This window comes from Oncorhynchus mykiss, chromosome 23, assembly GCF_057628025.1.
Source record: "Oncorhynchus mykiss isolate SJ-2025 chromosome 23, ASM5762802v1, whole genome shotgun sequence".
NCBI classification, from domain to species: Eukaryota; Metazoa; Chordata; class Actinopteri; order Salmoniformes; family Salmonidae; genus Oncorhynchus; species Oncorhynchus mykiss.
The window spans coordinates 8,293,889-8,318,705 of record NC_143044.1 but is presented as its reverse complement, the minus strand read 5'-3'; the positions used below and the strand labels follow the sequence as shown (position 1 = coordinate 8,318,705).

The following is a 24,817-nucleotide window of genomic DNA, read 5'->3' as shown; positions in this document are numbered from 1 at the left end:
GGAGGTACACATAAGCAATGTTGATCGTTTAGCATCTCTGTGAATACTTACTGGCAATAGCTTTTATCTGCATATTTTGGTCAGATCCCTACCACTTGCATCAGTCATGGAGTATGATGATGTACATGGATGTAGGCCCTTTCATACCAGTACTTCAAAAGGCAGGACTGTATGTCTTCCCTCAAATTAATCACACGGATAGTGCCTCAGAAAGTATTCACATCCCTTAACTTTGGCCACATTTTGTTGTTACAGACTGAATTTCAAATGGATTAAATTGAGCTTTTTTGGTCACTGTCCTACACACAATACCCCATAATGTAAATGTGTTTTGAGAATATTTGTTTTTTACAAATTAATAAAAAATGTAAAGCTGAAATGTCTTGAGTCAATAAGTATTCAACCCCTTTCCTATGGCAAGTCTAAATAAGTTAAGGAGTAAAATAATACCCCACACATACAATTATCTGTAAGGTTTCTCAGTCGAGTAGATACAACCACAAAGACCAGGGAGGTTATCCAATGCCTATCAAAGGGTACATATTGGTAAATGGGTTAAATTAAATAAAAAAGCAGACATTGGATTTCCCTTTGAGCATGGTGAAGTTATTAATTACACTTTGGGTGGTGTGTCAATGCACCAAGTCACTGCAAAGATACAGGCGTCCTTCCTAACTCAGTTGCTGGAGAGGAAGGAAACCGCTCAGGGATTTCAACTTGAGGCCAATGGTTACTTTAAAACTTTTACAGAGTTTATTGACTGTGATAGGAGAAAACTAAGGATGGATCAACATTGTAGTTACTCAACAATACTAACCTAAGTAACAGAGGGAGAAGAAGGAAGCCTGTACAGAATAAAAATACATTCTAAAACGTGCATCCTGTTTCCAATAAGGCACTAAAGTAAAACTGCAAAAAAATGAATTTTATGTCCTGAATACAAAGCATAATGTTGTGGCAAATACAACCTCACTGAATACCACTCTACATATTTTCAAGCATGGTGGTGGCTGCATCATGTTATGGGTATGCTTGTCATTGGCAAGGACTAGGGTGTTTTTAGGATATTTTTTATTTTTATTAAAGCTAAGCACTAGAGGAAAACATGGCTCTGTCTGCTTTCCAACAGACGCTGAGAGACAAATTCACCTTTCAGTAGGCCAAATATACACTGGAGTTGCCTAGTTACAGATTTGACTGAAATCTGGTTGAAAATCTATGGCAAAATCTATGGCTGTATTGCAATGATCAACAACCAACTTTCTAGAGTTTGAAGAATCTTAGAAAGAATGTGCAAATAATGTACAATCCAGGTGTGGAGAGCTCTTAGAGACTTACACAGACTCCCAGCTGTAATCGCTGCTCTTTCGCTCTCCCTCCTGTTGTGGCTCTGGGCTCTCCTCTCATTGAGAGTCTCCCCTTGTCTGGCCAGACAGAGGTACAGCAGCGGTACCACATGACACATTGCAGGCATTAATTGCATAGGACCGGGACGATGCCAGTATCGCGATACTCGTTAGTACCGTGGCAAGGAAACAAAACACGAAGGAGATTTTGCTTCTTTAGAAAGACAGCCCTAATGTTGAAAACAAACATCATTATGCTGCCATTCATAGTCACATTTATTTATTTCCTAAGATATGGAACACACTTTTTTTTTTACATACAGCAGGGTTTTAAAAGATCAAAAAGTTGTCTGCTTCATGTTTTCATTTTTTGCCATAGAAAAAATATTGCAATACAGGTATCGTCACAGCTCTACAATTGGATCAGCAGTGCCTGCACTAAGTCGGACAGTGAAACCTCGCCATAACACACCATGCAGACTAGGGTTTAATATTTTCCCGGTATTTTACAAATGTTCCATCTTGAGAATATATCACTTTTCTCCCGGGTAAGTCGGTGTTTCTCGCATTATAAAGCATATACAGTGGCTTGCGAAAGTATTCACCCCCCCCCCCCCCCCCCTTTGGCATTTTTCCTATTTTGTTGCCTTACAACCTGGAATTAAAATAGATTTTTGGGGGTTTGTATCATTTGATTTAAAAAACATACCACTTTGAAGATGCTAAATATTTTTTGGGGTGAAACAAAAAATAAATAAGACAAAAAAACTGGAAACTTGAGCGTGCATAACTATTCACCCCCTGAAAGTCAATACTTTGTAGAGCCACCTTTTACAGAAATTATAGCTGCAAGTCTCTTGGGGTATGTCTCAAAAAGCTTGGCACATCTAGCCACTGGGATTGTTGCCCATTCTTCAAGGCAAAACTGCTCCAGCTCCTTCAAGTTGGATGGGTTCCGCTGGTGTACAGTAACCTTTAAGTCATACTACAGATTCTCAATTGGATGGAGGTCTGGGATTTGACTAGGCCATTCCAAGACATTTACATGTTTCCCCTTAAACCACTCGAGTGTTGCTTTAGCAGTATGCTTAGGGTCATTTTCCTGCTGGCAGGTGAACGTCCGTCCCTGTCTCAAATCTCTTGAAGACGGAAACAGGTTTCCCTCAAAACATGTCCCTGAATTTAGTGTCATCCTTCCATTCTGACCACTTTCCCTGCCAATGAAAAACATACCCACAGCATGATCCTGCCACCACCATTGCTTCTCTGTGGGGATGGTGTCCTCGGGTGATGAGAGGTATTGAGCTCGCGCCAGACATAGTGTTTTCCTTGATTGCCAAAAAGTTTAATCTAACCAGAGTACCTTCTTCCATATGTTTCGGGAGTCTCCCACATGCCTTTTAGCGAACACCAAATGGGTTTGCTTATTTTGTTTTAAAGCAATACCTTTTTTTTCTGGACACTTCCATAAAGACCAGCTCTGTGGAGTGTACGGCTTAAAGTGGTCCTATGGACAGATAGTCCAATCTCCGCTGTAGATTTTTGCTGATTAATGCCCTCCTTGCCTGCTCTGTGAGTTTTAGTGGGCAGCCCTCTCTTGGCAGGTTTGTTGTGGTTCCATATTCTTTCCATTTTTAATAATGGATTTAATGGTGCTCTGTGGGATGTTCAAAGTTTCTGATGTATTTTTTATAACCCAACCCTGATCTGTTCTTCTCCACAACTTTGTCCCTGACCTGTTTGGAGAGCTCCTTGGTCTTTATGGTGCTGCTTGCTTGGTGGTGCCCCTTGCTTAGTGGTGTTGCAGACTCTGGGGCCTTTCAGAACAGGTGTATAATCCTGAGATCATGTGACGCTTCGATTGCACACAGGTGAACTTTATTGAACTAATTATGCGTAATTAACATTGATGCTACCTAAGCCTGATTAGCCATATATTAAATACATTTTATGAGCTCTACAATAATCACATTTAATGAACCCAAAAAGCCCAAATGATTGTGCCATTATCCAATGCATATACAGAATGATATAGGCTACTGCACATTACGCACGGCAGAAAGACATAAAATCCCATCGATGTAGCTAGCTATAGCCTATGCTCTCTTGTGTAAATAAATGAAACTAGCTCCAGAGGCTAAACTTTTTGAGTGTGAACTGTATTACTGTATTGTACAGTACATGGCAGTCTATGTATATTTGTAAACAACAGCTGGTGCACGATATCTAAGGTTTTGCTTGCCTGAGGTAGAGTATTTCAATGTAGTCTACAGCTTATCATATCTACCAAAAGAGTTTTTGTCTATATTCTTCGTAGCTGTCTATTTATCACCACAAACCGATGCTGGCACTAAGACCGCTCTCAATGAGCTGTATACGGCCATAATCGAACAGGAAAACGCTCATCCAGAGGCAGCGCTCCTAGTGGACAGGGACTTTAATGCAGGGAAATGTACATTTTTTTTAACCTAATTTCTACAAGCATGTTAAATGTGAAACCAGAGGGAAAAAAACTCTAGACCACATTTACTCCACACACAGAGATGTGTACAAAGCTCTCCCTCGCCCTCCATTTGACAAATCTGACCACAATTCTATCCTCCTGATTCTTGCGTACAAGCTAAACATTTAAGCAGGAAGCACCAGCCACTTGGTCAATAAAAAAGTGGTCAGATGAAGCAGATGGTAAGCTGCAGCACTGTTTTGCTAGCACAGACTGGAATATGTTCCGGGATTCTTCCGATGGCATTGAGGAGTACACCACATCAGTCACTGGCTTCATCAATAAGTGCATTGATGACGTCGTCCCCACAGTGACTGTACGTACAAACCCCAACCAAAAGCCATGAAGAAGTGCCCTCAAAGCGTATCACTAAGCGAAGGATCCTGGGCCTAAACACCTCCCTCTGTAACTGGATCCTGGACTTCCTGATGGGCCGCCCCCAGGTGGTAAGGGTAGGTAACAACACATGCGCTACGCTGATCCCAACACAGGGGCCCCTCCGGTGCGTGCTCAATCCCCTCCTGTACTCCTTGTTTACTCTTGACTGCATGGCCAGCCATGACTGCATGGCCAGCCATGACTCCAACACCATTATTAAGTTAGCCGTTGACAACAAGATAGCCTATAGGGAGGAGGTCAGAGACCTTGCACTGTAGTGCCAGGACATCAACCTCTCCCTCAATGTGATCAAGACTAAGGAGATGATTGTGGACTACAGGAAAAGGAGGTCTGAGCACGCCCCCATTCTCATCGATGGGGTTGTAGTGGAACAGGTTGAGAGCTTCAAGTTCCTTGGTGTCCACATCACTAACAAACTAACATGGTCCAAGCACACAAAGACAGCTGTGAAGAGGACACGAAAAAACCTATTCCCCCGCAGCAGACTGAAAAGATTTGGCGTGGGTCCTCAGATCCTCAAAAGGTTCAACAGCTGCACCATCGAGAGCATCCTGACTGGTTGCATCCCTGCCTGGTATGGCAACTGCTCGGCCAATCCAACCACAAGGCACTACAGAGGGCGGCCCAGTACATCCCTGGGGCCAAGCTTCCTGCCATCCAGGACCTCTATACCAGGCGGTGTCAAAGGAAGGCCCTAAAAATGGTCAAAGACTCCAGCCATCAAAACCATAGACTGTTCTCTCTGCTACCACACGGCAAGCGGTACCGGAGCATCAAGTCTAGGTCCAAGAGGCTTCTAAACCGCTTCTACCCCCAAGCCATAAGACCCCTGAACATCTAATCAAATGGCTACCCAGACTATTTTAATTGCCCCCCCTTTTACGCTGCTGCTACTCTCTATTTATTTTTATTTTTATCTATGTAAGGTCATTTTTAATAACTCTACCTACATGTACATATTACCTCAATTACCTTGACTAATCGGTGTACCTGCACATTGACTTGTACCGGTACCCCATGTGTATATCCTCTCTCTTGTTATTTTACTGCTGCTCTTTAATATCCTCTCTCTTGTTATTTACTGCTGCTCTTTAATATCCTCTCTATTGTTATTTTACTGCTGCTCTTCAATATCCTCTCTCTTGTTATTTTACTGCTGCTCTTTAATATCCTCTCTCTTGTTATTTTACTGCTGCTCTTTAATATCCTCTCTCTTGTTATTTTACTGCTGCTTTTTAATATCCTCTCTTGTTATTTTACTGCTGCTCTTTAATATCCTCTCTATTGCTATTTTACTGCTGCTCTTTAATATCCTCTCTCTTGTTATTTTACTGCTGCTCTTTAATATCCTCTCTCTTGTTATTTTACTGCTGCTCTTTAATATCCTCTCTCTTGTTATTTTACTGCTGCTCTTTAATATCCTCTCTTGTTATTTTACTGCTGCTCTTTAATATCCTCTCTCTTGTTATTTTACTGCTGCTCTTTAATATCCTCTCTCTTGTTATTTTACTGCTGCTCTTTAATATCCTCTCTCTTGTTATTTTACTGCTGCTCTTTAATATCCTTTCTCTTGTTATTTTACTGCTGCTCTTTAATATCCTCTCTCTTGTTATTTTACTGCTGCTCTTTAATATCCTCTCTATTGTTATTTTACTGGTGCTCTTTAATATAAAGTAAGCATTTCGCTCTAAGGTTGTTGCATTTTGCACATTTGACAAATAAAATGTGATATTATGGCCTGGAATTATGCACATCGTTCAAACTGTGATAAAGCAGAAGAGAACATGCAATTCTGGTGCAGCACATTCATCCTACTAAGTTACAAGTATAGGCAAGTGAATTAGATTAACATTTTTAAATATAATAGCGCATATTTGTATAATTTAGTAGGCTGATGCATATTCATAATATTCATAACCTTTCATAATAGTTCCCCTAATGTTATTTGCCTACCTCCTCTATTTCTTTATTGTTGCTTCTTTCCTTCCTTTGCTTTCTACAGTTAGATGAAATATTTTTAGTTGTCCTTATCTTCATCATTCTAATGACATCCTTGAATAATGTTGGACTAGAATTAGATGCAGAAAGCTTTCACTGCTCTTCACGAAGATTGATTGGTTATGGGTCTGAATAAATAACTGCTATAGCCTACCGACATCGTGCGTTCGCTCTTCTTTCAAACTACCTGAGTTCTATTGGCTGCTGTATTTAACATTCAGCAATAAAGAGCTTGCGTTCCTCTTTGAATAGTCTATTGGTTTAAGAAATTCAAAACAAAATTATGTCTAGCAAGATATTTCCTGCATGGGACTCCAAGAGCTTAGGAGCGTTTTTTTAAGGAGAGGTCAGCGGAGCACAGGTGCTTGCATATTGCTCAAGAGACAGAGGCTATAAGTTAGAAGCTTATTATGCATAACCCATCATTACTTCGCTAAATATAAGGCTAATACTGCATTGAATCTATTACCTGAAAGGTAGACTAGGACACACAGTACCAGTAAAACGTTTGGACACACCTACTCATTCAGATGACCTGGCCTCCACAATCACCTGGCCTCCACAATCACCTGGCCTCCACAATCACCTGGCCTCAACCCAAATGTTAGTCACTCCATTAGCCTGTCTGCTATCAGTGACTGCAAAACCACATTTTGAAATTGCACCTTGTGTATTCTACCTCGCAACAGTTAAACTGAGAAATAAAAATGAAGTAAAACATTTTTTTTTAATAAATGCATTGTTATTTTTTTAATTATTATGTTTTAACCCTGTAGTAGATGCTTGTTTCTCAGTCTAAGATTTGTTATTTGGATGTGACTGCAGACATTTCCCTGTTCCATACACACTGCAGTCAACATCGGCCTCGGGCTGGTGATGAATTCACTAATAGCTGTAGTCAAAGAAATGGTGATAATGCATGTACAGTAGAGACTTTATTGCTGTAGCGTTATGTGTTGCTTTAGCCCTTCATAAGCACTATTGGTTTTCTTTATTAATCCCAAACATCGGCTTTACACTGCAGTGTTGTGACAGTAATCGCACAGAGAAAGGTCCGTGTTTGTTTGCTGTTCCTCGCCAGGGCGATTTCCGCCATGGGTTTTGCATTAGGACTATTTTTCCCAACAGACAGTGATTTTTGTCCAGTGGCTCTGTGCTGCTGTGTGTGTCTGTCTAGTGCCTGAGGCTGTGTTACACATGTCCCTATAGACTCTCCCTCTCTCTATTCCCCTCGGCTCGTGATCAGCACATTCTGTTGAATGTCTCTGGTATGTGACCCGTCGACCCTCGGCAGCAGCTCGGTTTTTCTGGGAATGTTCAAATTTGAATATTCTGGGAAGTGGGATTAACCCTATTGGATGAACTGTGTGCTGCCAAGTGTTGAAGTGCTGCTATAGGATAGGACGGATTATAATTGAATGTTTTAATTATATGTTTAAGGGAAGAGTAGATCGCAGCTTCCCATGGCATGCATGTTAAAGTCTGCAGTTGTATTTCAAAGATCACAGAGGATTTGAAGCTTGGACGCAAATGGATGCAGAGAATAAATGATAGGTCCTATTCGTTGTTTTAGCTAGCCACTTGGAGTGCATTATGCGTTTGAGAGAATTCTGTGAAAGAATAGGGAGTGAACTAGGATTACTTATGATACAATAACTGATCCATACTCCTGATCTCTCAGAGCACCTGAGATCTCAGCCCATATACAGTGCCTTGCGAAAGTATTCGGCTCCCTTGAACTTTGCGACCTTTTGCCACATTTCAGGCTTCAAACATAAAGATATAAAACTGTATTTTTTTGTGAAGAATCAACAACAAGTGGAACACAATCATGAAGTGGAACGACATTTATTGGATATTTCAATCTTTTTCAACAAATCAAAAACTGAAAAATTGGGCGTGCAAAATTATTCAGCCCCTTTACTTTCAGTGCAGCAAACTCTCTCCAGAAGTTCAGTGAGGATCTCTGAATGATCCAATGTTGACCTAAATGACTAATGATGATAAATACAATCCACCTGTGTGTAATCAAGTCTCCGTATAAATGCACCTGCACTGTGATAGTCTCAGAGGTCCGTTAAAAGCGCAGAGAGCATCATGAAGAATAAGGAACACACCAGGCAGGTCCGAGATACTGTTGTGAAGAAGTTTAAAGCCGGATTTGGATACAAAAAGATTTCCCAATCTTTAAACATCCCAAGGAGCACTGTGCAAGCGATAATATTGAAATGGAAGGAGTATCAGACCACTGCAAATATACCAAGACCTGGCCGTCCCTCTAAACTTTCAGCTCATACAAGGAGAAGACTGATCAGAGATGCAGCCAAGAGGCCCATGATCACTCTGGATGAACTGCAGAGATCTACAGCTGAGGTGGGAGACTCTGTCCATAGGACAACAATCAGTCGTATATTGCACAAATCTGGCCTTTATGGAAGAGTGGCAAGAAGAAAGCCATTTCTTAAAGATATCCATAAAAAGTGTCGTTTAAAGTTTGCCACAAGCCACCTGGGAGACACACCAAACATGTGGAAGAAGGTGCTCTGGTCAGATGAAACCAAAATTGAACTTTTTGGCAACAATGCAAAACGTTATGTTTGGCGTAAAAGCAACACAGCTCATCACACTGAACACACCATCCCCACTGTCAAACATGGTGGTGGTGGCAGCATCATGGTTTGGGCCTGCTTTTCTTCAGCAGGGACAGGGAAGATGGTTAAAATTGATGGGAAGATGGATGGAGCCAAATACAGGACCATTCTGGAAGAAAACCTGATGGAGTCTGCAAAAGACCTGAGACTGGGACGGAGATTTGTCTTCCAACAAGACAATGATCCAAAACATAAAGCAAAATCTACAATGTAATGGTTCAAAAATAAACATATCCAGGTGTTAGAATGGCCAAGTCAAAGTCCAGACCTGAATCCAATCGAGAATCTGTGGAAAGAACTGAAAACTGCTGTTCACAAATGCTCTCCATCCAACCTCACTGAGCTCGAGCTGTTTTGCAAGGAGGAATGGGAAAAAATGTCAGTCTCTCGATGTGCAAAACTGATAGAGACATACCCCGAGCGACTTAAAGCTGTAATCGCAGCAAAAGGTGGCGCTACAAAGTATTAACTTAAGGGGGCTGAATAATTTTGCACACCCAATTTTTCAGTTTTTGATTTGTTAAAAAAGTTTGAAATATCCAATAAATGTCGTTCCACTTCATGATTGTGTCCCACTTGTTGTTGATTCTTCACAAAAAAATACAGTTTTATATCTTTATGTTTGAAGCCTGAAATGTGGCAAAAGGTCGCAAAGTTCAAGGGGGCCGAATACTTTCGCAAGGCACTGTAGGTCAGAGGTCACATTGGTGTGTTATGCTACATTCCTCCCCAGAGCCCGTGTGTGCGTGTGTATTTTGTGTTAGAGCTGGGCGATATGGGAAAAACCCATATAAACCCATATTGTGATACATTTTTTGCTATATGGACAATAAATACAACGCAGGAATAGTATGCAATTTCATCTAACATATCCAGGGAATGCATGATTTGATATTTTGATGTGCAACCTGTCAAAATAGGATCCAGAATTATAAAAAAAAAAAATTGGGCTCTTCAGAGAATTTGCCGACATCTTTGTGTATATTGGGCTTTTGGCTATATTTTTCACCACCGGAGGAAATGGGAACTCAAAACATTTAGCTAAATTTCTAAAGCCGGAACAAAGTTTATTTACTGTTTCACTGATTTATTTATTTTCTAGAAAAGTGAGGTGATCAAAAAAATTGACAAATAACCCCCCCCCCCCCCCCTCAAACAGAATTGACTCCAAATTGATACCAAGTGAGAGGGTTTTTTCATAAATAGTGAAGAAGGACTAAATAAGCACTTTACCACATTGTAATACGCACCTGTGCAAGCTCTGGGCCTCATGTGCTTCAAGAGTTATATTAATCCAAGTGAAAACCTACGCTAGGAAATCCTTCCTGTGTAATTTGGAAAAAGAATGTGGATAATGTTAATTATTATAATCATGGGCACTATCTTGTCATTTTTTTTTTTTACTGAACATTTTACATATTAGCTAATATTGTGTTAAAGCTTAGTTAAGGCAATACATTTAGTCTAACATTATTTCTGTTTGGGCTTCTTGTTGTCAATTTGCAGTCTACAGATTATTAATAAATCTTTTCTGCCCCCCCCCCCCCCCCACCCCATCCTCTCAAGACAAAATCATCCCGCGGCTGAATCTAGTTGATCATCCCTGGCCTATAGGCTAGATCAAAATATTCATACAAATATAAATAGGCCTATCATAGACGAGGCCTTTAATTTGAAGAAAGAGGGACAATCATTCAAGTTAGGCCTATCAAATGAATGCTTTGAAAAAAGTACATTTCAATCCGCCATAGATTATATTTTACCGTATAATCTACAGGATAAAATGTTTATTTAAAATGTGCAATTAGAAGCGTCAATCCCATACAGAGCAAGCTTGGCTAAATTCAAGGCCAATAGACCTATACAGTCAACTCACTCACTGCATCCTCCTTCGATTGCATCATCCGGCTGCCAGGAAAAGCCCCCACTTTGGAGTCGACCGCATAATTTTGTTACGTTACAGCCGTATTCTAAAATTGATTTAAATTGCTTATTCACCTCATCAATCTATGCACACTACCCCATAATGACAAAGAAAAACTGGTTTTTAGAAATGTTTGCAAATGTTTAAAAAAATTAAATTAAATATCACATTTACATAATTATTCAGACCCTTTACTCAGTATTTTGTTGAAGCATATTTGGCAGCGATTACAGCCTCGAGTCTTCTTGGGTATGACAATACAAGCTTGGCACACCTGTATTTGTTCTCCCATTCTTCTCTGCAGATCCTCTCAAGCTTTGTCAGGTTGGCTGGATGAGCGTTACTGCACAGCTATTTTCAGGTCTCTCCAGAGATGTTCGTTTGGGTTCAAGTCCAGTCTGTGGATGGGCCACTCAAGGACATTCAGAGACTTGTCCCAAAGCCACTTCTGCCTTGTCTTGGCTGTGTGCTTAGGGTTGTTGTCCTGTTGGAAGGTGAACCTTCACCCCGGTCAGAGGTCCTGAACGCTTTGGAGCAGGTTTTCATCAAGGATCTCTCTGTACTTTGCTCTGTTCATCTTTCCCTCAATCCTGACTGGTCTCCCAGTCCCTGATGCTGAAAAACATCCCCACAGCATGATGCTGCCATCACCATGCTTCACCGTAGGGATGGTACCAGGTTTCCTCCAGTTCAATCTTCATCAGACCAGAGAATCTTGTTTCTCATTGTCTGAGAGTCCTTTATGTTCCTTTTGGCAAATTCCATGCAGGCTGTCATGTACCTTTTTTCTGAGGGGATTGGCTTCTGTCTGTTCACTCTACCATAAAGGCCTGATTGGTGGAGTGCTGCAGAGATGGTTGTCCTTCTGGAAGGTTCTCCCATTGCCACAGAGGAACTCTGTAACTCTGTCAGAGTGACCATCAGTTTCTCCCTGACCAAGGCCGTCCTCCACTGATGTTTGGCCAGGCGGCCATCTATAGGAAGAGTCTTGGTGTTTCCAAACTTCTTCCATTTAAGAATGATGGAGGCCACTGTGTTCTTGGGGACCTTCAATGCTGCTGAAATGTTTTGGTACCCTTCCCCAGATCTGTGTCTCGACACAATCTTGTCTCTGAGCTCTACCGACAATTCCTTCGACCTCATGGATTGGTTTTTGCTCTGACATGCACTGTCAACTGTGGGACCTTATATAGACAGGCGTATGTCATCCAAATCATGTCCAACCAATTGAATTTACCACAGGTGGACTCCTATCAAGTTGTCGAAACATCTCAAGGAAGAACATTGGAAACAGGATGCACCTGAGCTCAATTTCGAGTCTCATAGCAAGGTGTCTGAATACTTATGTAAATAAGGTATTTCTGTTTTTGTTTTTTAAACAGTTGAGAACATTTCTAAAAAGCTGTTTTCCCTTTGTCATTATGGGGATTTGTGTGTAGATTGATGAGGTAAAAATTTGTTTTCATCAATTTTAGAATAAGGCTATAATGTAACAAAATGAGGAAAAAGTAAATGGGTCTGAATTAATTTGCTAAATTGTAATTACTTCGCTACTATGGCCTTACCTCCTTACTCCATTTGCACATACTGTATATAGATTTTTCTATTGTGTTGTTGACTGTACTTTTGTTTATCCCATGTGTAACTCTGTGTTGTTGTTTTTTGTCGCACTGCTTTGCTTTATCTTGGTCAGGTTGCAGTTGAATATGAGAACTTCTTCTCAACTGGCCTACCTGGTTAAATAAAGGTGAAAATAAATAAAAAAAACATTCCGAATGCACGGTATCTCCCAGGAGAAAGAATCAAGAGTGAGCGAAACGGCGCCCCTCTGTCTCTCTACGTTTAGGCCATCTATCTGATGCTGCCTAGGCTAAACGAGTTTGACATTTGTTGCAGCCTGTAGCATTTATTAAGGCAAGTGAAGCCAGCGAACATCTGGCGTCCTTTGTCAAAACATGTATAGGCAATTATTTGTATCGGCTTTGAGCTAAACTGAGTGAGCTCAAATGAAGAAAGTGTCAAAGGAAGTCAGCTTGGATTTGGCGTCACTACTTTCAAATCCCATTGACAGCGTTCGTCATTTGACAGAAAAACTTGAGTTGTTGCATCTTGTTGTGTTGTCCTCCGGTGGCTAGTTAACCAGGTAGCTAAAATATTTGTTTTTACTTCATTCTCCTTACTGGCCAATGATTATAACGGCAATTCTGATCCAACCATGAATTCATACATTGTTGTGCCCCTGGCCTTAGAGGATGGAAGTTCCATATGTAGCTTGATGTAGAAGGCTAATGTTAACTTGCTAACGTTGCCCATGAACGGAAGTTAGGCTAGCGAGCAAGCATTTTAGCCAGGTAGACATCGGACATCAACATTCTTTAAGTGTGTATGGTATGACAGTGATAGACCGTTTCATCAACATTAAAGAGAGGAGGATGGTGTTGACGTTTCTCTACAAGTAGGGGGAATCAAGCATGTTTTTCTACTTAAAATCAAATCACATTTTATTTGTCACGTGCTGAATTCAACCTTACCGTGAAATACTTTCTTACTTACAAGCCCTTAACCAACAATGCAGTTCAAGAAATAGTTAAGAAAAGATTTACTAAATAAACTAAAGTAAAACATGTAATAGAATGTAACACAATAACAATAACGAGGCTATATTCAGGGGGTATCGGGGTACAGGTTAGTCAAGGTAATTTATACATGTAGGTAGGGGTAAAGTGACTATGCGTAGATAATTAACAGCGAGTAGCAAGACTAAAAATAAAAGGGGGGGGGTCACGATGTTGCATCTCTGTGTTTAGAAACTCTGTGGTCAGATCCCAAATATCACAGACACAGGTGGCAGGACCCCCGTTACCACGGTAACCTCCCACCCTTAAATGGGCAGCTGAACATTTTGTCTCTGATATTTTGATTAAAAGACTCCGGTCACAAATTAAATGAAATTGAGCAATATGCCACATTACTTCTAACTAATACATTTCTTGTTTTAGAAACATTACAAAGCATGGTCATCTGTTTTTTTTATGTAATTATGGGGAAGACATGTTTTATCTGGCCCTGCAGGCCATGGGGCCACAACCCCTAGTTTGGGAAACGCTGGCCTAAATGGCTAGGGCTGAATTGAAATGTTTCTTACAGAAGAAATACTGTATGAAACACATAAGCATGGTAGCAATTAAAAGTGAGATTATGGGAAAATGATTCGACCAAAGTTGAAGACACAACAGTTCCCCTGACACAAGGCTGAATCTAAACATTACACTGTTGATTTTATGTGCATTTTATATTTACTGTGCTCTCATTTGTTGATCACAAAATCTGAAAATACCCTGGATACATTCAGTAACATGATAAGACTATTCCTGGAAAATGTGGGGTAGGTGCAACACAAGAAATGACAAGGGTTTGTGTGAGAGGATTAAACTGGTGTACAGTTCACAAGTCATTTCAGTGCACTTTTATGACTCAAAGAAGAGTCTTTAACTGTAAAATGCTTCTTTGAGCTCTCCTAGTTGTGCTTTTTTTGGAATTAGAGCAAGCACACTTCTACTTGGGTCAGGTGGGCATCATTTGAAAGCTTGCTCTGTTGCCAACATGACTTGGCTAAGTTATAAAATACGATCGTACGATGTTAGGCTTTCACAAGGCAATTCAGAGAAACTGATCATAATTTTGGTGTGCGTCGGAGTCCTGAGTGCGTTCATGTGCGTGTTCCGCGGCAAACTTTTTTCACAATAGCTAAACGGGCTCATTCTGTTCAAAACAACCCAGGGTATTATACCGTGTAATCTTGTACATCAAACCTAGTAATCATAACTGTTGACACAGTATATGACATGAGTTTCATGATATGGAAATGTGAAGGGCAACTTCTTGTCGCGTGCGGTTCTCAAGTTCAGTACGTCTGTCAGTCAAAACCCTTGAAGCGCAGAGCCTGAGCTCGAACTTCATTTATAGCATGTTACTGTACAGCCACCGCATTCCAATTTAGGCGCTTATCAGCGCCCAAATCTGCAATTTGTTAAGTGTGAAGGGCTACCATTATGCAACAACACACTAGTCACACACTCTAGGTCACGTGTCTGACTTATTCTACGGAGGGCCGAGTGTCTGCGGGTTTTCGCTCCTCCCTTGTACTCGATTGATGAATTAAGGTCACTCATTAGTAAGGAACTCCCCTCACCTGGTTGTCTAGGTCTTAATTGAAAGGGGAAAAAAAACAAAAAATCAGCAGACACTACGCCCTCCATGGGATGAATTTGACATCCCTGCTCTAGATCGACGGACCCACCCATAGGCCTGTGTGTGAGGAGGAGTCTGAATTCCTCCATGGTACAGTGTGGGGCCCTCTGCGTGAGTGGACACGTGTCCTTTCTCTCAGGTCCGTGAAGGGGCTGAAAACTACAGGAGACCTTGATGTTCATTGTCCAGGAGAAGGGGTGGGTGTATGACTCTGACACTTTACCCTCAATGTTAGCCATGAACAAAAAGGATGGGATCACAAAATGACAGACCAAGTGTATAATGTTTTCTGAAGGTTAAGAATCACTAGCTAGCCCAGGGCTCCCCAACCCCATTCCTGGAGCGCTACCCTCCTGTAGGTTTTCGATCCAACCCCAGTTGTGACTAACCTGAATTAGCTTATCAACCAGCTAATTATTAGAATCAGGTGTGCTAAATTAGGGTTGGAGCGAAAACCTACACGACGGTAGCTCTCGAGGAACAGGGTTGGAGAGCCCTGATCGAGCCTAACCCCCCAGACATGCAGCATACCATTGATCTAACCCCCTGCTCTCCCTCTCTCTCTCTCTTTCTCTCTCATCCTCAGATGCACCTCTTATCGACCGGGAAGAGCTGTTTGTGCAGAAGCTGCGCCAGTGCTGCGTACTCTTTGACTTTGTCACGGACCCCCTAAGCGACCTGAAGTACAAGGAGGTGAAGCGTGCCGGTCTGAATGAGATGGTGGAGTACATCACGCACAACCGTGAAGTGGTCACCGAGTCCATCTATCCCGAGGGTGTCATCATGGTAAGAGGAGAACACACACACAAACTCTAGTGAACATGCATGCAGTCGCACCACAGTCACAAGAGCATTCGGAAAGTATTCAGACCCCTTGGCTTTTTCCACATTTTGTTATGTTACAGCCTTATTCAAAAATATATTTTTTTGTAATTGACTACATGCAATACCGGAAAATGACAAAGCAAAAACTCTCAAGCTCTGTCAGGTTGGATGGAGAGGGTTACTGCACAACTATCTTCAGGTCTGTCCAGAGATGTTTGATCGGGTTCAAGTCCGGGCTCTGTCTGGGCCACTCAAGGACATTCAGAGACTTGTACTGAAGCCACTCCTACGCTGTCTTGGCTGTGTGCTTAGGGTTGTTGTCCTGTTGGAAGGTGAACCTGATCTGCAGAGAAGAATATGAGATCTTCCCAAATATAGGTGTGCCAAGCCTGTAGCGTCATAACCGAGAAGACAGCAGGGTAGCCTAGTGGTTAGAGCATTGGACTAGTAACCTGAAGGTTGCAAGTTCAAAACCCCGAGCTGACAAGGTACAAATCTGTCGTTCTGCCCCTGAACAGGCAGTTAGCCCACTGTTCCTAGGCCGTCATTGAAAATAAGAATTTGAACTTAACTGACTTGCCTAGTCAAATAAAGGTAAAATAAAAAAGACTTGAGGCTGTAACGGTGCTTCAACAAAGTACTGAGTAAAGAGTCTTAATACTTATGTACATGTGATATTTCCCGTTTTTTACATTTTGTATTAATTAGCAAAAATGTCTAAAAACCTGTTTTCGCTTTGTCATTATGGGCTATTGTGTGTAAATTGATGAGGGGAAAACATGCATTTAATCCATTATAAATAAGGCTGTAACGTAACAAAATGTGGGGAAGGGGTCTGAATACTTTCCGAATACACTGTGCACTCTTGACACAATGTGGAAGGGCCAACATTTTAATCACATGTGGGTGTAAACATGCTGTCACCTCACCATGCTACATCCTGACTCTCTAATGACTTCTGCCTGGCCTCCCTCAGGATTCCACCCAGCACAGTGGGGGGAGAGAATCAACATCAAATCCTTGAGGAGCTTCCAAAGTCCATTATTTATTTTGGTGATGAGTCAGATCTAGCCAAATCCCTCCGGAAGCCTTTAAACCCGACATCTCTCCCTCTCCCCTCCCCTTGTCATACGCTCTTACTCTCTCCTCCCCTCTGAGTTACACCTACCATCTCTCCTGCCTCCTGGGGTATTCTCCCCCTCTCCTGCCTCCTGGGGTATTCTCCCTCTCTCCTGCCTCCTGGAGTATTCTTTCCTGCCTCCTGCCTCCTGGAGTATTCTCCCTCTCTCCTGCCTCCTGGGGTATTCTCCCTCTCTCCTGCCCCCTGGGGTATTCTCCCTCTCTCCTGCCCCCTGGGGTATTCTCCCTCTCTCCTGCCCCCTGGGGTATTCTCCCTCTCTCCTGCCCCCTGGGGTATTCTCCCTCTCTCCTGCCCCCTGGGGTATTCTCCCTCTCTCCTGCCTCCTGGGGTATTTTATAAATCCCTCCTTCCCCTTGTAGTTCTCTCCTCCCCTCAATCAGTCAATCAAATGCATTTATAAAGCCATTTTTGCATCAGCCGATGTCACAAAGTGCCATACAGAAACCCAGCCTAAAACCCCAAACAGCAAGCAATGCCAGATGTAGAAGCACGGTGGCTAGGAAAAACTCCCTAGTAAGGCCAGAAGCTAGGAAGAAACCTAGAGAGGAACCAGGCTATGAGTGGTGGCCAGTCCTCTTCTGGCTGTGCCAGGTGGAGATTATAACAATACATGGCCAAGATGTTCAACATTCATAGATGATCAGCAGGGTCAAATAATAATAATCACACTTACTACCAAGAAACAAGACCAAGTATAGCCCACAACGATCTCCCCCACGGCACGAACCCGAGCGGGGGCGCCAACCCGGACAGGATGATCACGTCAGTGACTCAACCCACTCAAGTGGCGCACCCCTCCTAGGGACGGCATGGAAGAGCACCAGTAAGCCAGTGACTCAGCCTCTGTAATAGGGTTAGAGGCAGAGAATCACAGTGGAGAGAGGGGAACCGGCCAGGCAGAGACAGCAAGGGCAGTTCGTCGCTCCAGTGCCTTTCCGTTCACCTTCACAACCCTGGGCCAGACTACACTCAATCATAGGACCTGCTGAAGAGATTAGTCTTCAATAAAGACTTAAAGGTCGAGACCGAGTCTGCACCTCTCACATGGATAGGCAGACCATTCCATAAAAATGTAGCTCTATAGGAGAAAGCCCTGCCTCCAGCTGTTTGCTTAGAAATTCTAGGGACAATGAGGCCTGCGTCTTGTGACCGTAGCGTATGTGTAGGTATGTACAGCAGGACCAAATTGGGAAGATAGGTAGGAGCAAGCCCATGTAATGCTTTGTAGCTTAGCAATAAAACCTTGAAATCAGCCGTAGCCTTAACAGGAAGCCAGAGGCTAGCACTGGAGTAATATCCATTTTTTGGTTCTAGTCAAGATTCAAGCAGCTGTGTTTAGCACAAACTGAAGTTTATTTAGTGCTTTATCCAGTTAGCCTGGATAGTAGAGCATTGCAGTAGTCTAATCTAGAAGTGACAAAAGCATGAATTCATTTTCCTGCATAATTTTTTGGACAAAGTTTCTGATTTTTGCAATGTTACGTAGATGGAAAAAAGCTGTCCTTGAATCAGTCTTGATATGTTCGTCAAAAGAGAGATCAGGGTCCAGAGTAACGCCGAGGTCCTTCACGGTTTCGTTTGAGACGACTGTACAACTATCAAGATGATATCTCTTTTTTTCTTGGGACCTAGAACTAGCCTCTCTGTTTTCTCCCAGTTTAAAAGTAAAACATTTGCCGCCACCCACTTCCTTATGTCTGAAACACAGGCTTCCAGGGAGGGCAATTTTGGGTCACAGCCTGCTGCCTGGCCTGCACCCTATCTCATTGTGGAGCTAGAGGAGTTAGAGCCCTGTCTACCTCGGAAGCCCTCTCTCCCTCTCCGCTTGTGACACATTTTTGCACTGGGCTCAACGAGTAATAAGTGTGCGCTGGGGGATGATCAATTATCCACCACCTTCTCCCTTTCATCTTGCTGCTGTCGTCTCTCCCTCTCTCTCCCATTGTGAGTGTTCTGTAACGATACTGAGGTGCGTCTCTGGAGCTGTGGCTATTTCCAGCATCTCTCTTTCCTCAGTGCCAGAGGGGCTCTGTGCGGTGGCAGCTTCAGGCCCAGACAGGAACTAGGTGCTGGGGAAGTGTTGCTTTATGTCAGCTGCAGCTCTCCCAGTGGCCGTGTTAGCAGGGCTAACCTAAACGGCTTTTTCCAGGACCCACTTGGGTCCTCTCTCGACACCACCCGTTTGTCAAATGATTTGTGCTCTGATCTAGTGAATGTCATTCCTTTTGTGTGGTATAAGACTATCGGATGGATTGTGCTGTGTTTTCCTAAATGTGCAAATTGGAGGATAGTTTTAGCGTTGTTGATTTGTTGCCATGTTGACTGACACCTCTCCTCTGCCTTGTTCAGTTTTCAATCAACCTGTTCAGGACCCTGCCACCATCCTCCAACCCCACGGGGGCTGAGTTTGACCCAGAAGAGGACGAGCCCACACTGGAGGCTGCTTGGCCACACCTACAGGTGACGTTTTTTTTATTTCTCTTCTTGAATTTTGAATTTTAAGACTAGAAAAAAGCTATTTCCATGCAGTATTGTCCGCCTTAAATCACACCAACGTTTGTCCTCTTTTGCTTCTTCTCTCCAGCTGGTGTATGAATTCTTCTTACGATTCCTGGAGTCCCCCGATTTCCAGCCTAATGTCGCCAAAAAATACATTGACCAAAAGTTTGTACTGTCTGTAAGTATCCCTCTGGTTACAACACAAACTGTGCTCCCTGTAACTGCTGAGCTGTTGAAATATCTAACCCTTTACACTCGTGGGACTTGACCTATATGGATAGGGCTAAATTGAAATGTTTTTTACAAAATAAATATGAAATGCATATGCATGGTAACAATTAGATGGGAACAGTTTGGAGATGATGGGGAATTATTAGACCAAAGTTGAGAACACAACAGGGAATCCAAACATTACACTGTTGATTTTATGTGCATTTTACATTTACTGCACTTACTGAAAATACTCTGGATACATTCAGTAATATAAGACTATTCCTAGGAAATGTTGGGTAGGTGCAACATAAGACAAAATAATGACAAGGCTTTGAGTGAGAGGACTAACTGGTGTCTCCAAGTGGCCACACACACCTCTCCAAACTGTGCACAGTTCCTAAGCAATTTCAATGCACTTTTATGACTTAAAGAAGAGTCTTCAACTATAAGGTGTTTTTTTGGGCTCACTCCGACAACAACAGATTTGCAAAAGTTGTCCAATTTCACGGGAGGGAACTACTTGTCGCGCGCTGCGCTCAGGTTCAGAACGGCTGTCAGTCAAAACACACACCGCGCTGTGACGCGCAGAGCCTGAGCTCTGACGTCAGTTCCAGCATGTTACTGTACAGCCGCTGCGTTCCAATTTAGGCACTTATCAGTGCCTAAATCTGCCACTACTTGGCACTATGCGTACAATCCTAGCGCCCAGGCAGTCAGCAATGATGCTGTTTACGTGTGTGTATGAAATCACATTTTAGTGGTCACACATATTCAGCAGATGTTATTGCGGGTGTGGCGAAAGGCTTGTAGCGAAAGGCTAGCTCCAACGGTGCAGTAGTATTTATAATTCACAACGATACAAGAAATGTAGAAATATTAGGACGAGCAATGTCGGAGTGGCATTGACTAAAATACAGAACAATATAATACAGCATACACACATGCAATGAGTAAAGTAGTATGTAAACATTTATTAAAGTGACTAGTGTTCCATTTATTAAAGTTACCAGTGATTCTATGTATATAGGGCAGCAGCCTCTAAGGTGCAGGGTTGAGGAACCGGGTGGTAGCCATCTAGTGATGTGTGTGTGTGTGTGTGTGTAGAATTTCTATGTCTGTGTATGCGTGTTTACTCATACCCTGGCCAGCTTCCGTCTCCCTCCCACACAGTAGCGAGACATGAGAGCTGAGAGGGAATTAGCAGGGGTCACTCTTCTCCATCTGACCACATGATGCTTCCCATCCACCGCTGCTGGGAATGAATGTTAATAATGACTTTAGTCAGCCTAATCACTGTGAGTGCTGGCCTGGGCTCTAGACACGCATTGCTTTGCATTATGTTATGGGGAAACCCAGCCGCTATGACATCTCATAGAAATCGAGTTTTGTTTTCACCGCACCACCTGATACTGTGTGCCACGTTGTCTTGAACACTTCAGCGTGTTGGTCAATGAAAGTCGTGTGTGTTTTGTCTGATGATGAGTATTTTCGACCTTTGCTTGATTTTCCAAGTATTTTTACTCCTACAATTGCAAGCATCCCATTTGTATCTTTTGTATTGAATACGGTGCTAGTTTCTCAAATATGCATTGATGTTTGACACATTAGATGTCGGATCATGCCAACCCCCCCCCCCCATTCCTCCCCACAGCTACTGGAGCTGTTTGACAGTGAAGACCCCAGGGAGCGGGACTTCCTGAAGACCATCCTCCACAGGATCTACGGCAAGTTCCTGGGTCTTCGGGCCTACATCCGCAGACAGATCAACAACATATTCTACAGGTGAGAGAGATGGATTTTTATACCCCCTTCCACACCAGGTAAGTCGGTCTATAGAAATAGAATTACAGGTACACTCCATGTGGCTGGCGGTCCACCTGACACAGGACGTTGACTTGTTTATGGGTGGGATGCCTGTTTTTAGTTATTCTATTTCTATGTGTCTGTCTCGCCATTGAAATCTATTCAGAGTTCGAGAGAGTCTGTCAGTTCTTGTGGAGAATAGATAATGTAACTGCAACACAGAAGACCTGCAAGGTTGTCGAATGTTGAGGTTGCGTGTAGAAAATGTGTCAGTATATCTGTTGTCTGTGCCCTTTTAGTTGACCTTGGCCTGCTCTCATATTGCAGGTTTATATATGAAACCGAGCATCACAATGGAATCGCCGAGCTCTTAGAAATCTTAGGAAGGTGAGTGCACGGTGTACTATCCCGTCAACACATCATCTCTTTTACAATTAAAAAAACAAGATGAATCTAAAACAAGTCTCCCCTTGTCCCTCGTCCCCAGCATAATCAACGGCTTTGCCCTGCCATTGAAAGAGGAGCACAAGATGTTCTTGATTCGAGTGCTGCTGCCGCTTCACAAAGTGAAGTCACTCAGCGTCTACCACCCACAGGTACTCTGGGTGCTCTGAAAGGCCCCCTCCCTTACACAGTGTGAGGGTCAGACATGACTCTCCTATATCAGCTCCTGCTGAAATGCTCTCACTCGCACAACTTGTCTATCTCTCTCCACAGCTGGCGTATTGCGTCGTGCAGTTCTTGGAAAAGGACAGTAGTCTAACTGAACCAGTGAGTTTGGCATGTCTTCAACTGGGAATTGTCAGCCAAAGGTTCTTAGCTGGGTAATATATGGTTTTATACAGAGTGAATGTTAATGTTGTGTAAATGATTTGACCCCCCCAGGTGATCATGGGCTTGCTGAAGTTCTGGCCTAAGACCCACAGCCCCAAAGAGGTGATGTTCCTCAACGAGCTGGAGGAGATCCTGGACGTCATCGAGCCGTCTGAGTTCGTCAAGGTCATGGAGCCGCTGTTCAGACAGCTGGCCAAGTGTGTTTCCAGTCCACACTTCCAGGTACTCTACGCCTGCCTCATGCTCACTCACACTGCTGTGTTTACTCATTCAGCTTCACTGGCCCAAACATAACAGAATATGGCATTGGCTTCAGGAAGGAAGAAATAACATCATGCCATTTTAAAGTAATTTGTCTTAGAATCATGTGCGATATTCTGTCGTGGACAGAGTGAACAAGCACAGGAACTATACCGTACCCACAATGGAAGAAGACTGCCTTGGTAGATTACAAGGGGCGTATTGTCTGATGGCCTCCTTTTTTGGGTGCTCAAGGTGGCAGAGAGGGCGCTGTACTACTGGAACAACGAGTACATCATGAGTCTGATCAGTGACAACGCCGCCAAGATCCTCCCCATCATGTTCCCTGCTCTCTACAAGAACTCCAAGAGCCACTGGAACAAGTATGACCCCTGCATCCAAGTCAATTTAAAAGATCAATGCTCCTGCTAAACTGATGTGCCTCCAAAACAAGCCTGGCAACTATTTGTCATAGCTGGGTTCGCATTTTGAGAGAAGAAATCAATTCATTGTTGTAAGGGAAGAACAGATAATGCACTTTGTGCAGAAATATTTTTCTCCCCTTAAAAAAATGGGATACTGGATCCTTTTAAATATAATCCAGAAAACAATTGATGTCCAGCACTCGCTGAAAAATGCATTTCAATTATTCATTGTATGTTAACCTGCACATATTGTGCTAAATGCCCTTCCTATGTCTAGGACAATCCATGGGCTGATCTACAACGCCCTGAAGCTCTTCATGGAGATGAACCAGAAGCTGTTTGATGACTGCACCCAGCAGTACAAGGCTGAGAAACAGAAGTGAGTCCACTGGGCATGCTCCTAGATCTGCATGGTCCTCTATTAAATCAGCCACTTCTCTTTTTTTCCCCCCCATGTAGAACTATTGATCCTCTCCCTCAAAGCACAGTAAAATGCCAAGCCAGCTAATTTCCTGGTTGGCTCCAACTCAAAGTTGTTTTTGTTGCTGATGTGTTTTCAGAGAGAAGTACAAGCTGAAGGAGCGTGAGGAGGTCTGGCACAAGATCGAGGAGCTGGCCAAGCATAACCCTCAGGTGATCCCTACTGCAGGATGCCAAAAAACACCACAACCCCATCCCCGTCCATTATGGAACATTCACATCACACTGTTCCAGGGAGTAGGCTCAGGAAACGAGACTGTGCTATTTATTTCCACATTAGACATTTGTAGATGGACACTGCGTAATAGTTTTTTTTTTTTTTTAAGTGTGTTGTATGTAGTATCAAATGAATGGTCCCTAGTAACACGCTTCCTGTCTCATTATTCTCCAAATGCATTCCATAATATCACTGTCGCCAGGAGCAACCGAAAGGGACAAAAAACTCCAGTCCTCAGTAATTATGTTGCTATGGTTGTGTGTGAAATTGTCTGTACAGTAAGAGGTAGAGGGGATTTTGGGGGGGGGTTTAAACAGGGTTATGCTTGAATTAATTTGACTTTATAAAGTCCTTTTGTTCCAGACACATCTAATTATCACCATTGATCGTCTCTCGTGACTGATTCCCAGCTCCAAGGGCTCAGGAACAAAGAGCTGAAGATTTAATTAAGAGGAATTGTGCTTTAGTGAATGTAGCCTAGATATGTGTGTGTGTGTGTGTGTGTGTCAGTAGCTATGTTTCCATTAACATTTTAGAAAGTTTGCATAGGAAATAGATGCCACAATTGCCTGCAACGGTGTGTTTCCATTTAACTGTCTTGTGTTTATTAAAAACAGCTGGATGTAATGACGTCACCCCCACAGCAACAACAACAAAATCTGCAAAAAGCCAGATTTTCAAATACAGAATGATGGTTGAAGTGTTTCTATTATCCATTTAGGCAATGAATAAATTGTCAACAGCCTGTATGCCCTCCCACCTTTCTGTTTCATGTCACGTAGTCCACAAAAGCCAGCATGGATAGAAAGCAAGAATTGACTCATATTTTCCATATTGTAATGATTCTAATGTGCCAGCGTATGGCATCGGTCCGTGGCATGGTGAGACTACTGTACATCTGATATAATTAAATGGTGAAACGTGCATCCTGCCAACCAGAAAAGCAAGGCAAAGCAATTTGGGCGTTCTTGAAAGTCAGGACAATCGTTGTCCTGCATAGAAACGGCATTTTTAGAGTTGAAATGTAGATTTAGAAAGCAGTAGGCATTTAGAAAATAAATGTGGAGT

General features: G+C 42.7%; 1 protein-coding gene across 4 annotated transcripts in view; it reads left to right on the top strand.

Moving 5' to 3' along the window:
• The window catches only part of LOC110502361 (serine/threonine-protein phosphatase 2A 56 kDa regulatory subunit delta isoform), a 51,103-nt gene that overhangs the window by 21,652 nt on the left and 4,634 nt on the right, over window positions 1-24,817 (top strand). For 2 of the 4 annotated variants that reach the window (XM_021580325.3, XM_090216699.1), the window contains 11 exons: window positions 15,659-15,858; window positions 19,388-19,498; window positions 19,623-19,715; window positions 21,402-21,532; window positions 21,881-21,940; window positions 22,041-22,149; window positions 22,271-22,324; window positions 22,439-22,609; window positions 22,883-23,010; window positions 23,330-23,431; window positions 23,613-23,685. In XM_021580325.3, coding sequence (XP_021436000.1) covers window positions 15,659-15,858; window positions 19,388-19,498; window positions 19,623-19,715; window positions 21,402-21,532; window positions 21,881-21,940; window positions 22,041-22,149; window positions 22,271-22,324; window positions 22,439-22,609; window positions 22,883-23,010; window positions 23,330-23,431; window positions 23,613-23,685 — 1,232 coding nt within the window. Of the gene's footprint in view, window positions 1-15,658; window positions 15,859-19,387; window positions 19,499-19,622; window positions 19,716-21,401; window positions 21,533-21,880; window positions 21,941-22,040; window positions 22,150-22,270; window positions 22,325-22,438; window positions 22,610-22,882; window positions 23,011-23,329; window positions 23,432-23,612; window positions 24,218-24,817 lie in introns of those variants that run through there. The other 2 variants (XM_090216697.1, XM_090216698.1) reach the window with 1 other exon arrangement.